This window comes from Ambystoma mexicanum, chromosome 11 (assembly GCF_040938575.1).
Source record: "Ambystoma mexicanum isolate Mex_15411 chromosome 11, UKY_AmexF1_1, whole genome shotgun sequence".
NCBI lineage: Eukaryota > Metazoa > Chordata > Amphibia > Caudata > Ambystomatidae > Ambystoma > Ambystoma mexicanum.
This window is the reverse complement of record NC_090934.1, coordinates 1,313,205,498-1,313,221,993: the sequence shown is the minus strand read 5'-3', so window position 1 is coordinate 1,313,221,993 and position 16,496 is coordinate 1,313,205,498. Positions and strand designations below refer to the sequence as shown.

Genomic DNA, 16,496 nt, shown 5'->3' with positions numbered 1-16,496 from the left:
GGGAACCTGGATGCAAATCCTGGGCATTGTCTGTTTTCGCTTGTGGCGAATAGGTCTATAGTGGGGAAACCCCACTGAGAGAAGATATCTTCTACGACCTCTCTGTGTAGAACCCATTCGTGTTCCTCTGGGAGGGAGTCTCTGCTCAGAGCATCCGCTAGGGAATTGAGCTCCCCTGGAACATGTTGTGATGACAGGAAGATGTTCCGTCTGAGTGCCCATATCCAGATTTTCTGGGCAAGCTTGGACAGATTTGGCGAGCGAGTCCCTCCTTGCTTGTTCAGGTAGAACATGGCTGTTGTGCTGTCCGTCCGGATTTGCACTGACAGGTTTAGTAGGTGGGGCTCGAACGCCTGAAGCGCTCTGAGTACTGCCAGAAGCTCTAGCAGGTTGATGTGGTTCTTGGCCACTGAGTGAGACCGGAGACCCTGAGCTGTGTGGTGGAGATGGTGAGCTCCCCACCCCGTCAGGCATGCATCTGTAGTGACTATTGCCTGTACCTCGGGATCGTAAAAGGGTTTCCCCTGTGCGAGATTCTCTCTTGTCCACCAGTGAAGGCTTTGTACCAGTGTTGGTGAAACGACCACTAGATCGTCCCACTGACCACTTGCCTGAGACCACTGTTTCGCCAACCATTCCTGCATGGGACGCATGCGCAGGCGCGCGTGGGGGACCAGGTAAATACATGACGCCATCATGCCCAGTAAACGCATTGCTTTGCGTACCGTTATTTGTTGACCGGACTGATAATGCGGAATTTGCAGTAGTATATTCCGAATTCTTTCTTCTGAGGGTAAGGTCAACCCCTCTTGGGTATCTAGGATTGCTCCTAGGAACTGTTTTGAGGTGCTTGGCACTAGGCTTGACTTTTTCTCGATTCAGAAGCCTAACTCGTGAAGGAGGTCGATAGTCCTTTGAATGTTTGTCCTGCAAATTCCTGGGGTTTCCCCCGTTATGAGCCAGTCGTCCAGATAAGGGTACACTGGGATTGCCTCCCTGCGTAGGTGTGCAGCCGCCACCGCCAGTACCTTGGTGAATACCCTTGGTGCTGAAGCTATCCCGAAGGGCAGTACCTTGAATTGGTAGTGTCGACTGTCCACCTTGAAGCGCAAATACTTTCTGTGCGGTGGGAACATGGAAATATGAAAATAAGCATCTTTCATATCCAAGGTTGCCATGTAATCCCCCTTTTTTAGGAGGGGGATTACCTCTTGTAGCGTGGTCATACGAAATTTTTGGGGCTTGACATACTTGTTGGCAGGCCGTAAGTCCAATACTGGGCGCATTGTCAAATCTTTCTTTGGCACAAGGAAGTAAGTTGAATAAATACCCTTGTTTACCTGGTGTCCTGGGACGAGTTCTATCGCGTCCTTTTCTAGCACAATGGCGATCTCCTCGAGGAGAATCTTCTGATGTTCTAAAGAGTGTACTCTTTGTCGTGGAGGATGGTTCCGGGGACGCTGCAGTAGTTCTATACAATATCCTGTGGATACTGTTGACAGCACCCATCTATCTGATGTGATCCCTTCCCAAGCCTGGGTGAAGTTGGAAATGCGTCCCCCTACTGGGGTTGCGTGAGAAGGGACCCTGAACTGAGCGTCACTGCTTTGGTGGAGGCGTGCCGCCTCCCTTGTTGGGGCTGCCTCTGCCTTTACCACGACCTCTCCTATTACCCCTGCCGTAACCCTGGGTAGACTGTTGGTTGTTGTTCCACTGTGTACCCTGCCCCTGGGAATAGGTAGATCCTCTCTGGGAATTTTGGCCGCGTGGGCGACGAAAATGACTATTCCCTCTCTGGTTAGGGGGTTTATTGGTTAACTGGCCAAGGGTCTTGAGTGTTTCGTATTCGTCCTTGGCATTCTTCAGTGCGTCTTCGACCGCCTTACCAAACAACAGATCGGTTTCCACCGGTTTGTCCAACAATGATGCCTGGGTTTCTGCCTTAAAACCAGACTGCCGTAACCACGCATGTCTTTTGATAACAGTGCCTTCCGCTATCAAACTGCCTGCGTTGTCCGCGGCGTCGAAGGTTGCTTTCAAAATGCAACCAGACACGGCTCTACCCTCTGCGGAAATCCGAGCTAACTGGCCCTTTAAAGGTTCAGGAGCAGAGGCTATGTGTGCCGCGACTTCTTCCCACTGATGGCAGTTGTAGCTGGCCAACAGGGTGGTGGAGTTTGCAATCTTTGCTCGATAGGCGGACGTTGAGGCTACTTTCCTGCCGAAACCGTATAGTTTTTTGCTCTCCTTGTCGGGAGGAGCTTCGGACGATGACAAGGGTGTTCCAGCCCTCTTACGAGTGTTGGTGACAACTAGGGAGTCTGGCTTCAGATGTCCTCTTATATAGAGAGGGTCAGACTGGGCCGCCCTGAAAAGTTTTTCAACCCTGGGATTGACTGCTCTGGTGAGGTTCGAGTTCACCAGGGACGGATCTATTCTCCGCTGAATGGGCTTAAGGATAGGGATGGTCTGGACAGCAGGCCTCCTTTCTTCCACTAACTCTTCTGCGAAGATCCTTTCCTCCTGGAAACCGTGGGTGTCAATGTGGAAATGTTCTGCTGCGCGTGCGAGAACCTCGTTTAGGAGGGGTTGGTTATCGACCGGGAAGTCGGTAACCGGGGCTTCGTTCTCTACCGGGGAATCTACTCTGTATGTTTCCGGGTCCTCCTCTTCCTCTTCCTGGTCCTCATCATCCCCATAGTAGCCCGTCCCGGTTTGCTCTTCTATCATACCAAATTCTTGGTCCTCACAAAAGGAAGCCTCTCCTTGATACCGTGAGTAAGGTCTTGCGTATGGTTGTACCTCGAAGGGTTCTGACCTCATCGGAGTTTCAAACCGGGGCTTCTTACTCGGGGGGGATAGGATCAGTAGAGCCTGAGGGAGTCGCCCCTTGTGGATCATACGAGAGGAAATGTTCTGGATTTTTATCATAAAAATCTGCCAAAGAAGACATTCTTGACATGACCCTATCTATGTCTTCACTGGACCATTTTTTGGAACTGGGGATGACTCTCTCAGCAAGTCTATGGGATTTATCCTGAGTAGCTTTGCTGGTTTTAGACATTTCAGCAGACCTGGTCTTGTCTGTCTGTTTAGGGGGAGTGGTGTGTTTCACAGGTGTGGAAGAGTGCAAAGGTTGTTTCTTTTGCTGTTTTCCCCCCTCCCCGTGAGTGGGAAAATGTGTTCCCTGTCCTTTAGTGGCTTCGGTGGTTTTTGATGCCTGGCGTCGAGGATCGGGGGTGGTGTCCCTGTCCTTCGAGCGTGGGGCCTCGCTGGTTTTAACTGCGGGCTCCGACTCCTGGAGCGCAGCCTGGGGGTGGAAGTCGTCTTCGTCTTCCGACGATCGAACTTCTGTTAGCCCAGGGAGCGAGGCTTTCTTGGCAAGAGTGGATGATTGCCTGGAGTCATGCGGCGATCTTGATCGAGAGTGCCCAGAGGACACCGAATCGGACCGTTCTGTTTGTGCCTCTTTCCGAGAACTCGACGTCGTCGAGTCTCGGTTGGACTTCGTGTGTTTAGTGTGTGTAGTATGTGAAGCGCTTGTGTCGCCGGGGGTCTTCCCCATAGCCGCCCTGCCGGACGACCTTCCGAGGTCGGGGACCTGCGCTCGGCTGTCTTTCGACGCCGTAATGCCCTCGCCGTCCGAAAGTACGGCGTTGCTGCCGTCGCTGAAGGCGCCCTCAGCTGCCATGGCCGCCTGCCTGGCGTGGTGGGCCCAACGCTTCGTCGAACGGTCCTTAAGTGTCTTAGGTTTAAACCTACTACATGCTCTGCAGTTCGCTTCGGGGTGGTCCCTCGGCAAGCAGAGATTGCACGTGGCGTGCCTGTCGACCCAAGGGTAATTGCGATTGCACTTGGGGCAGAATTGAAAAGGGGTACCCTCCATACGCACCTTGAGGCAGCGGGCTGTTAAGTTTAGGAAATGTATAAGGTGTACCTATATACCAAGAGTGTAGAGTATGTACCACCCCCCACTCTCCCTACATGCAGGGCCGAGGCCAGAGGCCTTCCAAGGCCCGGGCCGAGGCCAGCGGCCTTCCGAGGCCCAAATCCGTCGTGCAGCAGCCGACGGTCGATTTCTTCTCCAGCCGGCGTCGAGTGTCGAAGTTCGACGTTGGGGTGGGGAAGGATGTCAATAGATAATTATTTTTCATTTTTAGCAAAAGTATGGCTAAGGCCAGGGGACTCCGCAAAATGCTTCCGACCAGTATGGCAGGAAAAAACAATCTGAGGATCCTAGACGCGTGAGGGATCTTGGGTACAGTGGACGTCACACTAGGGATAGTATTACTGGCACGCCCTGTGTCGACGCATATTCCTGTGTGCTTTGTATTACCCGTTTGATTTTCTAGTCAAATTTCTTATAAAACTGAGATGCTCACCTCAGTCTTTCAATGTAGTGCATTGTCGGGCTATTCATTTGGGTAGGGAGAGGGGGCAATGAATGTTGTTTCCTTACTTTATTTATTGTTATGTACTGAAATGTATATATTCGCTGCTGGTGCATAATAGTATTGGTGCACAGTTACCTGTAGTCTGCCTGATTACTTTATGCAGAGACATGTGTACGTGGTTTATGTTATGGAGATTACTATTCTGGAATCATATTGTATTGCAGACTGCATCATTGTCTGTTGAGGGTTGCGTATATAGACCACTCCGGTGGAAACCTTCCTGTTGCCGTTGTTCTATGTATGGGCACTGGTAGCTTGTATAGATGTATACGTGCCTGGGCAGAGCTCCAGTCCTCAAATGAGCATGTTACAGGCACGTTTTAGTTCTACCTGAAAGAAGGTAGTCTGGCAGTTTATTTTTCTCTATTTTGGTAAATCACCCTCTGAAATTGCTTACCTGTGGAGATAAGGGGAAGAGAAGAATGGGAGAGAATCAAGCAGTGGCAGTCTATATGGAGGCAAGAGCGAGTGCCATCGAGACACACCCTTCTCCCAGGTGGGAGAAAAAAAAATGTAATTGGAAAAGTAACCAGGAAAATTCTGGAGCAGGAGTCATAGAACAAAGCCATCATACAAGCAGTAATGCTACCCAACGGGACCAAGAGTACAAATACACAGAGTCCAATTCCAAGACCAAACCAAGAGAAACCATTTGTTGCACACAAACATTGCATGCGGGCAGACGAACTACGATTAAAATTAATCTGCGTGGAGAATTCCGATGCCTCAACCATCAAAGACACTTGACCAAAATATTGTAAACTGGTTATGTGAGTTCCCAGAATTTTCAAGCATTGGGCCAAGAGACATTTGAAAATCAAACTATATTTGACTAACAACTAAAATACAAATTCAAAGCCCAGCACAGATCACCCTGTACATCCTAAAATAAAGTTTTGTTTTACCTTTATAGTTAAGCCTCTTATGTGGTTGCGTCTGTCACACTTGGGTTACGGTTTTGAAGGCTGCATGTATGACTCTGCTTATTTGCTGATTTATTGACTTGCTACTTACACGTAACCAAGATGGGTAAAAAAGGACGCTTCTTTTATGAAAGGGTCCTGTCTCGTTATTGCGACAGGGAACCTTGAATATGAATGTGTGCTAACATACTGGGTTTTTATAATGGATGACAAACCAGCATTGTGAAACCCCATTTTTGTTTCCACCAAGAGGCAACGCGGATTCAGCGATTGCTCGCCTGTCCTGAAGAAGGTTGAATATTACGTCATTATATGAGGGGATTGTGTCTCCTCGCCAAGAGAACTCAACCATAACATGTTGACAACAGTTTTCCAACCCCCTGAATACAGACAGAGGGGCTCATTGTAAAATAACTGAGTGTCCAATTTACAATTGTTTGATCTACCACTGTGATACGAATAAGATATCACTCCTGTTTTCTATCCTTTGTGAATATGAATGCAAGTTGTGAATGAGCAGTGTATGGAGGGATGTGCTGTGTTGGTAGTTGGAGTTACATTTTATATGAACACAATCACTGAATATAATTTTGTATAATCTGGTATGCATTTGTACAATAAACAGAAAGCTACTATGATTTAAATAATAGGTAGCTGTCAACTTTGGTCTAGTTGGCCCACCTCTCCTTATCCTACTACCACTAGGTGCTACAGTAAATGGCAACTTAACAGCTGCTATGACTACTGCTGAACCTTACCTTCACTGAGAACCATAGACCATGGATTAAGAATGAAAGTGCATGGTAATGGAGGAATCCAGGAAATTGAGACAAGATGGACTAATTCCACAAGGGTTTTGACTTTTCATGATGAAGTATAAATCATTTTCTTTCAAAAGCCTTGACTTGCAACACAAAGAAGCATACACTGTATCCAAATTGGTTTGGGGTTTGGAAATGTGTTATAAAAGATCAAATTGAGAACTGATCCAAGTTGGAATGGCTTCTTGGATATGGAGCAAAATAGTAGAAACACTGTGTTTTAGTAAATTGGCAAAAGAAAACACTGTATATATCAAAAACTTTATTTCTGTATCAAGGTTATTACATTATTTGAATTATAACACAAAGGCTGTATTGTCATTGTAGTGCATTGAGTGAAAAAGCCCTACAAGTTTAAAAAGCAAACTAACGTTCAAACCTGGAGGATTGTTCACTCAATGCACTACAGGCCATTCTCTTAACTCGTTCACCGACATGGAGAAACAACTAAAGTCCATAAGGAACAAGTTACTTACCTGTAACTGTTGTTCTCCAGCATGGGTCTGGCATGGATTCACATGCTCATGAATATTCCCCGTCGTCAGGCTGGGAATCCTCGGTAAAGAAAAATCAGTATCAGTTTCGTTTCTGATCTGTCTTTCGTAGTAGTAACCAATCACTGATCTCTGCGTCATACTGACCACAGCCAATGACTGCCATCTCCCTAAGCCCTGCCTCTGGCAGCCATCTTCAGTTTTTTATCACACGTTCAAGTGTTGGGAGTCCTCGTGCTTAGCTCTCGAGCTTTGCTGCGATCCCGTCTCACCAGCTGGTTGGAGAAGGGCTCAACGGGTGAGAAGAAGAAGAAAGGGTCCGAGCGGGCTTTTAAGTCCTGTGCGGGCGCCGGGAGCGCCGAAAGGTCGGGCTCTTCGGTCGCCAGGCAGGGCGCACCTTCCCCGGCACCGTCAACCACGAGCCAGCGCTCCGGTTCGGGGATGAGGAAGTCCGAGACCCCGGGTAAGCTTCGGGAGAAGCCCCGTCCGATCTCAGGAGAGGGGGAGCGAGGCGTCGCCCCTCCCCCTAAGGAGAAGGCCCGGGACGCACCTAAGGTGGTGAAGGCCCCTACCCAGCAGGCAAAGGCCTCTATCGAGGCGATCGCGGCGACTCTGGCCAAGCCGGCAGAGACCCCGCCAGCGGAGACTGCCTCCGGGACTAGAGTTTCCCTGCCGCCAAGGAAGGAATCCTCTTTTCAGCCCATCGTCATGGCCACCATGATGGAAGAAGCGAGGGGGGGCACGGTAGCCTCCTCGAGCTCGGAGTCAGCCTCGGAGGAGGAACTGACCGAGGCCGTGAGGAATCTCGAAGTCCAATTCGAGAAGGTTCGATCCCGTAAGGAAGATCCTCGGGAGATAACCGGGGAAGACGACGATGGCGAGGAAGAGCAGCCTTCCCTTCCTGCGCAGCCGGAACCTAGGCCTCTGGATAGCTCGGCGGCCATTTTGTCTGCCATCCAGTCCTTATGCTCTGAGATAAGGACGAGATTACCACGGCCCAGGCCGGAGGACCCGCAACCTGGCCTGTCGGGAAGGCCTCAGAACAAACGACGGAGGACCCAACCCTCTCCTCCACTCGCCCCCGTAAGGCCTACAGTTCCCTCCTCATCCTCCCACGAGTCGGGAGATGACGGTGCGGTGGGCTCGACGACGGGTTCTGAGGGCGACGACGACGGAACGGGTCTCCCGTCTCCCGTCGCACGGGCCTCTCCGCCCGACGAGATTGGCTCATTCCACGCCATGATCGCCAGGGCGTCCGAATTGTTCCAGCTCTGCCCGGAGGAGCAGAAAAAGGAAGGTTTCCTCTATCAGCGCCGGGAGGCCAAGAGGAAGACTGTCATCGCGGTGCCTCTAATCGATGACATCTGGGAGGAGGGCCTGTCGGTACTCAAGAACCCCTCCACGGCACCAGCCAAACGGTACCGGTACGAGAAGAAGTACCGGGTCCCCGAGACCGCTCCCCTGTGCCTCAGGGCCCAGCCAACGCCAGACTCGGTCGTCTCGGCGGCGGCGAAGAAGAAAGCGGCGGGGTCAGGAGCCTCAACGTCGAATTCCCCTCCGGACGGCAAGGGTAGGAAGTTGGACGCCATGGGGCGACAGGTCATCTCGTCGGCGACGACGATCAAATCGGCCAACGCCCTGGCGATCGTGGCCCGTTACGACAGGGAGCTCTGGTTTAAGCTGGCCCCCATATTGGACTTCCTACTGGACGACAAGAGGTCCGAGGCCCTGGAAATACTTCAAGAAGGCGAGGTGGCGTCGGACCACGCCATAACGGTGGCAACCGATATTGCCGATACCGGGTTCCGCCAGCTGGGCAACGGAGTTTGCCTACGATGACGGGGTTGGCTCCGGGCGACCGACTTCCGTCAGGACGTCCAGACCAGGGTGTTGGACATGCCCTTCGACGGCAACAACTTGTTAGGGAAGGCGGTGGACTAATCCCTCCAAGCCATAAAGACGGACACGGAGACGGCCCGCGCCCTATGAGCCCTTCAGCAACGACGGCCCTTTCGGAGCTCCGGAGGCAGACAGGGGGCCTCCAAGGGATCCAGCGGTGGTTCGTCGTCCTACCGCCAGGCGGCACGCTCCTCGTCGCAGGAGGCCTACAGGGGTCGCGGCAAGCAGGGAGCGCCTCGCCGCCGTCGGCAAGGTGGCCAGGGCGGCAAGGCCACCACCTCCAAGCAGGACTGAACCAGCCGTGGCCTCGGGCCCCCACCGAAGCACCCCGGTGGGAGGCCAGCTGACGAATTTCGTCGGCGTGTGGAAGTCCATCTCCACCGACCGTTGGGTGCTGGATACCCTGGCAAGAGGACACTCTATCGAAATTCCTGAAGAAGTGCCCTCACGTTCTACCTGTGGCCAGGAAGGAAAATCACATCCCGCAACTGCTGTTGGAAGTACGGGCGATGCTCAGGAAAGGCACCATCGAGCTCGACCCGAAGAGTCTCCGGGGCTCCGGAGTGTACTCAAGGTACTTCCTCGTCAGTAAGAAGATGGGCGGCTGGCGCCCCATCCTGGACCTTCGTCGTTTGAACAAATACATCAGCTCACAAAAGTTCAGGATGGTCACCCTCCAGCACGTGCTGGGACAGCTGGAGGAAGGCGACTTTCTATCGTCGTTGGACCTGGAGGATGATTACTTCCACGTTCCCATCCTCAAAAGTCACCGAAAGTTCCTCAGGTTCGTCGTCCAGGGACGCCACTACCAATTCAGAGCACTGCCGTTTGGATTGAAGTCGGCCCCCAGGGTCTTTACCAAGTGCCTAGCACCTATGCCGGCGCGGCTGCGCCTGCAGGGGATTCACGTCTACCCCTACCTGGACGACTGGCTCATCCGCTCAAGGACGAGGGAGCTCGCCGTCGAACACACTGCGAGGACCGTCCAGCTACTCACAGACCTGGGATTCGCATAAATTACCCAAAGTCCCACCTGGTGCTGTCGCAGGTGGCCCTGTTTCTGGGAGCGAAGCTCGATACAGTGAGGCGCCTGGCGGCACCGTCGGAAGAACGGACGAAGACCATTCTGGGCAAAGTGCAGCACCTGCTAGCCACGGACGTGGCCAGGGTGAGGTTCATCAAGTCCCTCCTGGGGATGATGTCCTCTTGCATCTACCTGGTGCGCCTCTGCAGACTACGGATGCGCCCTCTTCAAGAATTTCTCGACGCCCGTTGGATGCAGGCGACGGGCACCTTCGAAGACAGGGTCCCCCTCAACGAGGTGTTCCGGCGGGCGATTCAGTGGTGGGGCGTTCAAGCGCACCTCACGGCGGGCAAGGACTTTCAGACGCCGGCGTACCAGGAGACGGTGACGACGGACGCCTCCCTGGAAGGTTGGGGCGCCCACACCGGAGATCTCCACGCAAGAGGCCTCTGGCTCCCGGAGGAGAGGCTCCTGCACATCAACATCCTGGAACTCCGAGCCGTGTTCTGGGCTCTCAAATCGTTCCTCCCGTCGCTCAAGGGCAAGGTGGTGCGGATCTTCACGGACAACACCACGACAATGTTTTACATACGGAAGCAGGGAGGCACCAGATCCCCAGCCCTATCCAAGGAGGCACAGGATCTGTGGCACTGGGCGGTCGCCCAGGGGATGTTCCTGGTTCCCTTCCACCTGGCAGGAGAAAGAAACACCATCGCTGACTCGCTCAGCAGGGAGCTGCGTGCGTGTCACGAGTGGGAACTGCGCCAGGATCAGGTGGATCAACTCTTCCGACGATGGGGCAAACCCCAAATCGACCTGTTCACAACAGCGACAAACTCGAAGTGCCAGAGGTTCGCCAGCAGGTTTCCCCAGCCGAGAAGCATGGGCGATGCGTTCTCGTTCCCCTGGGACGGCCTATACCTGTATGCGTTCCCTCCGTTGCCGTTGCTGCTTCGACTCATCAACCAGCTCAAGAGGTCCCGGTGCAGGATGATCCTCGTCACACCGGCGTGGCCGAGGCAGATCTGGTTCCCGGACCTTCTGGACTTGTCAACGTCCCCTCGCTTCAAGCTGTCGGCGGACGCAGATCTTCTCTCCAGAGAAGGAGGCGCCATCTTCCACCACGACCCGGCGTCGATGAACCTGCAGGCTTGGCTCCTGCAACGCTAGTGTTTGGAGGGTACGATATACCGGCCGACTGCAGAGAGGTTCTTGCAAAGGCCAGGGCGTCCTCGACTCTCAAATGCTACGGTCACAAGTGGAAGAGGTTCTCTATCTGGTGCCGAGCACAGAAGATCAACCCCCTACGGATTACGGCCCCTCAAGTGCTGCCGTACCTGCTATCGCTGGCAAAGGCTGGGCTAGCCCATGCCTCCATTAAGATTCATCTGGCGGCGATCTCCAGATATACCAGAACCACAGGACGGACGTCCCTGTGGCCCCATCGACTGGTAAAAGAGTTTATGAAAGGACTGTTCCGGTCGTTCCCGCCGGTGAAGGCCCCGGCCCCGGCGTGGGAACTTAACGTGGTACTGACCAGGCTCATGGGGCCCCCATTCGAGCCGATGCACTCCGCACCGATGAAGTTTGTGTCGTGGAAGACTGCATTCCTGGTGGCCATTACCTCCGCACGACGAGTGGGAGAGATCCAGGCCCTATCCTGCAAAGCACCGTACTTGCCATGACTCGAGGGTGGTGCTTAGGACGCACCCCTCCTTTATGCCCAAGGTGCCGTCGGACTTCCATCTTAACGAGCCCCTGGTGTTACCTGTTTTCTTCCCGTCTCCTTCGTCGCCGGCCGAGAGGACTTTGCACTCGCTGGATGTGGCTAGAGCGCTGAAGTTCTACGTGGACCGCACAAAGTTTTTTCGGAGGACATCACAGCTATTCGTGAACTTTGGACCTGTGAATCAAGGGAAGGCTCTCTCGAAGTCTTCTATTTCCAGATGGCTCTCCGGCTGCATCATGCACTGCCACTGGTTGGCTAACCGACCGCTGCCAGGCCGTCCGAGAGCCCATTCGACCAGAGCGATCGCTGCTACTACGGCGTTCCTATCTGGTGTGCCCCTGCTGGACATCTGCAGGGCTGCTATGTGGAGGTCGACGCTCACCTTCACGAGATTCTACTGCGTCGATCGGGATTCCAGGGAGGAGTCCAGGGTCGGCCAAGCAGTGCTGCGCAACCTGTTCGCTTAAGGTGAGCCTGGTGAGGAGGTAAGAGATGCTTAATGTTGAGTTTTTTGTATTGCTTAATGTTGAGCCTTTTGCCACCCCCCCGTGGTTGTGCATGTGTGTACTGCTATGTATTCTTATATTCATGAGCATGTGAATCCATGCCAGACCCCATGCTGGAGAAGGAACAAGTTACTTACCTGTAACTGTTGTTCTCCAGCATGGGTCTGGCATGGATTCACATGCGAACCCTCCCGCCTACCCCTCTGCGGATCTTCACTTGGTCATACTGCCTTCACGTGCTACCAAATCTGAAGATGGCTGCCAGAGGCGGGGCTTAGGGAGATGGCAGTCATTGGCTGTGGTCAGTATGACGCAGAGATCAGTGATTGGTTGCTACTACAAAAGACAGATCAGAAACGAAACTGATACTGATTTTTCTTTACCGAGGATTCCCAGCCTGACGACGGGGAATATTCATGAGCATGTGAGTCCATGCCAGACCCCATGCTGGAGAACTTAAAACGCGGACTGCTGTTGATGGCCTTGGTGGTGCCGATAATCTATACTGGGGGTTTTGTCGTTGTCCAGTCAATATAAATTAACGTTGTTGTGCACTGTCATTTCTTGCGGTGCATAGTACTGTTTAACTTGCAGTTACATTTTTTTGCTGCACTAAAAAACGACTCTAAATTGCTCCAATGCTTGCTCCCCCATCTCCATTAATGCTCCCACCATTCCCTGCCCAATCATCCTAACTGCCCCCACACACTCCCCGAACTTCACATCTTGTTAGCACAAGCCCCATTCCCCTGTGCTTTTTCTCCTGAAGAGTTTTATTGACAAAAGTCTGAACAATGGCTGTTTATCCTTCCAGCAATGCTGTTTGCTTACAATTTCAGTTTTTGCTGAAAGATGGAGAAGCCAGCTTTGCTAAACTATTCCTGTTTATTTGGGCTTTCGGATTGATGTAGGGATATATTGTAATTCAACTTCTCATTTCCTACCTGGTGTGCATGCATCCTATCTTGCTGTATTTGGTTTTGTCACGTATACGCATCTCCTTGTGGCCAAAATAATGCAGCCGAGAAAACAAAGTAAAGGGAAGGTGTTGACACTCAGTGCTCCTCCATCACTGTACCCCATTGTCAGTCCTTCGTCACAGTCCACTTTCATCACGGTCCATTGCAATCCTCCTCCATCACATTCCTTCTCCATTGTCACAGTCTCTTGTCGAATTGTCAGTCTCTATTCTCCTTCTTCAGTCCTTTGCCTCCGCCACAGTACACCTTCTCAGTCACAGTCCACCCCCTTTGTCAAAGCCCTGCTCCCTTGCTACAGATCCCCTTCATCACTGTCCTTCGCCAGAGCCGTTCTCCTTTATCACAGTCTGTTTCTTATGTCGCAGTCCTCCTCACAGATGGCATCAACAACGCACTCATTTTTGAAGATGGTTCATGGGCTTTTATTATAAGTTTTGAAGGGTACAGCAAGGGCAGTCCATCTCTTTCATCTCCCATGAGCTTTCCCTCCCTAGCCAAGGCATCCCTACTGTCTAAGGTTGTGACTAGAGATCGGTAACCCTTACAATCTACAGCTGACTGGCTGATGGTGATGGCCTAAAGGCAAATGCCATATCTAGTGGTCTCCCTCTGTGGATTCTTAGGTGAATCCTATCGAGTTTCCCTCAGAACAGCAATATTCTTTACAATTGTCTTATGTGCCTTCCAATTGTGCAGGTTCCAGTCGTCCTCCGCTCTCATGTGCTTGTAGTCCTTTCCCTGGTGTTTTCTCCCTTATTTCCTTGAACTCTCTTCCTGTTTGTTCCTCTCAATCTCCTGCTTCTAGTCCCTGTTTCTTCCCCTCTCTGTCCCTCCCTTAATGGTCTTTCGTCTCCTACTACTTTCCCCTGTGGTCTCTTACTCTCTCCTCTACTACTCTCCCATCTCCAAATATCTACACTCCACCCCCACCTTCTTCCCCGGTCACCCTCCTTTCACTCTCTAATTCACCTTAGTCACTCAATATCACCCACCCCACTACTCCTACCCTCAATCTCAGTCATTCACCATACACGCATTATCACACCCAAGTACTACTTTCTCTCAGCAAAAAAAACTCACCCTTGCACATGCTCTATTTTATTTCTCCTCCATGCTCTGATGCATTGTCCTTCCTCCGCCTGGTCTCTTGGTCCGCCTTCTCCTCCCTTGACCTCCAGCGAACAACCCACACGGACCGGTTCCCTTTGCCCTCTTTGATTCTGCCTCTTCCCTTCTGATTGGTACACAACGTCAGCTGGTTCTCTGGGACAACTGCTGTCTTCTCTCTCCCCCAGGCCAGGTTACAATGGTTAGTACATATAAAAGAGGCTTTAAGCCCCACACACTTTTGTACGTGGGTCCACCGCTCTTTGCAATGGTGGCCAGCTATGAGCAAAGTCATTATTAAAGTTTGTGTCTATGTTGGATGGAGCTTCACAAGTGCCAGTTTGACTGGCGTGCTGTTCTGTTGCTTCCTCACTCTATGTGTCTCTCTTCCAGTTGAGCACTAAAGCTGGATATTCACTGCAATGACCCCTTGCAGTGAAAAAGAAAGACTGGCCAGCATTGTGCACAATAGGTACAAGGTGGCTGAAAGTGGTACTTGACATTTTGTTTTCATTAAGGTACATGTAGAAGGGAGCGGTACTGGGGCCCTCCCTATTCCCACACCCCAGCTCTGGGATAGGACTGGCACTGGTAAACGCCTGGTAGACCACCTGCTCCAGGTTGAGCTGCAACCACACAGTCCTGGCCTTTGTCACTCAATGTCCTTCTCCTTCAGTTTTTCCTCCTCTATGTTCTTTTCCCTCATCAGCCTTTCATCCCTCCATCTCTAACCCATTTGTTCTTTGTCACAGTCTGTTATTCCTCGGTCACAGTCTCACTCCGTCACAGTCTTTCACAGTCCTTCACTGTGGTTATACGCCTTCACCTTAGTCGTACTATTTTGTGATAGTCCTCATTCTCTGTCCTAGTCTGTCTGTCACAGGCACATTCTCTCAGTCAGTAACAGTCTCCCTCTCTCTGCTCACTGTATCACTTCATCTATATTTTCCTACTTATGTCCCACTCGGTTTCCCACTGACTCACACTCTCTCTTGCTTTCTAAGTATATTCTTCAAATCATAATTAAATGGGTGGATCACTATCAATAAAATATGGTACTACCAAACTAAGACACATGCAATAAAAATGGCAAATTCCATTAATAAAAATACTTCGCTTTTTCTCGGCTCGTACTAGCTCTTCCTTAACAAGGTCCACTAATATAGGAAGCAAGGTCCCTTATTTCATGCCAGGTAATTGTGAGATAGTAGGTCACTACTTCCCTTATTGTCTCATTTCCACTAGATGCACAATGTTCCAAGACCACCTTACACGTTTTAATATTACTTAACCTAATCGGGAGAACACCACAAATTAACACCAATAAATGTAAAATGTAATGAAGTGCTGGACTATCAACTCACAAAGCACTCAATTTGTTTATTAGCAATTCAATACTTGACTTACAACATACCTGTTGTCATTTGATTCTCCACATGTGGCAACCAGACTTGAAGAAGTTAGAAATGCAAAATCGCTAGTTGCTTTAGAGTGACACTGCCAACTCTGCATAAAACAAGACATGTTAATTCCAGAGAACGAATATTACAGAACTGAATGCATGTTTTCAGTAATATTTTCCATTGATAGTCAAACTTTACGAGAGACTGTCAGATTTTGCATCGTGAAGAATGTACACAGAGTAAATAATATTAGACCAAAATGAGATGGGTATTTTAGTCGTTCAAATCAGGGAAACATGGGATGGAAAACTGGGATGCAAATGACTATGAATGGGCTTTTCTTTTAGGGGTGTATAAAAATGTTTTTTTTTCCATTTCTATATTTACAGGAGGGAGTGGGTCTGCATTTTCAGAGCGTATCAAAAGAGGTCACAGATGGCCCGAATAACTAGCAGAGACTCCAGAACAATTCACTTTCTGCTGTAAATGAGACAGAAACAACCTCAGGTAAAAATGAAGGCATTGCCTGTAAGGTGATCTCGGTAAATATTGCACAAAAGGTTGGGAAACGTACAGTCCCTGCAATTTAGAAAACCTTCTGGCTGACATGGTAGCCACAAAGAAACCAACTATGAAAGACAACCACTACAATGGGTGTGAGGAAATGACTACTGCTCTGCATGAATACAGGGATGAGTAGTGGCTAAACCACCCACTCAGCCCCACACTACTACTAAACCAGCATTGATCCCAAGCATAAAGGGGAAAAAAGCACCCCCAGCCTCCCCGAAAGGTATACCACTTTTGTCTAATGTGGTAGCTCAGGCCGAGCGCAGGCTTGATTTTCAGGAGGGCTGTGAGCTGATAATAGTAGGAACCCAAACAGCAATAGCACAAAGACACCTAAATAAAAGAATGTCCAAATGGCTCTTTTAAATATAGTCTTAATTAAATAAGATGCAGATAACTAACTAAAAACACAAGCAAAATTCTATCCCTGCAAAGAAACACAGAAAATGCAATATGTCCGTCTGGGTAGAGGAGCAGTGGGTGTGCAGCCACTCAATCGACACAATGCCATTGTGCAAGAATAGGTCTTATAAGAAAAAGACAAAGGGGGGGCTTAAAAGTCACTATGGTCCCAAACGTGGATGAG

The 16,496-nt window shown here is 50.7% G+C and overlaps 1 protein-coding gene across 2 annotated transcripts in view; it reads right to left on the bottom strand.

Moving 5' to 3' along the window:
• The window catches only part of DMXL2 (Dmx like 2), a 2,950,233-nt gene that overhangs the window by 46,936 nt on the left and 2,886,801 nt on the right, over positions 1-16,496 (bottom strand). For both annotated transcript variants that reach the window (XM_069624807.1, XM_069624808.1), the window contains one exon: positions 15,352-15,443. In XM_069624807.1, coding sequence (XP_069480908.1) covers positions 15,352-15,443 — 92 coding nt within the window. The remainder of the gene's footprint in view (positions 1-15,351; positions 15,444-16,496) is intronic.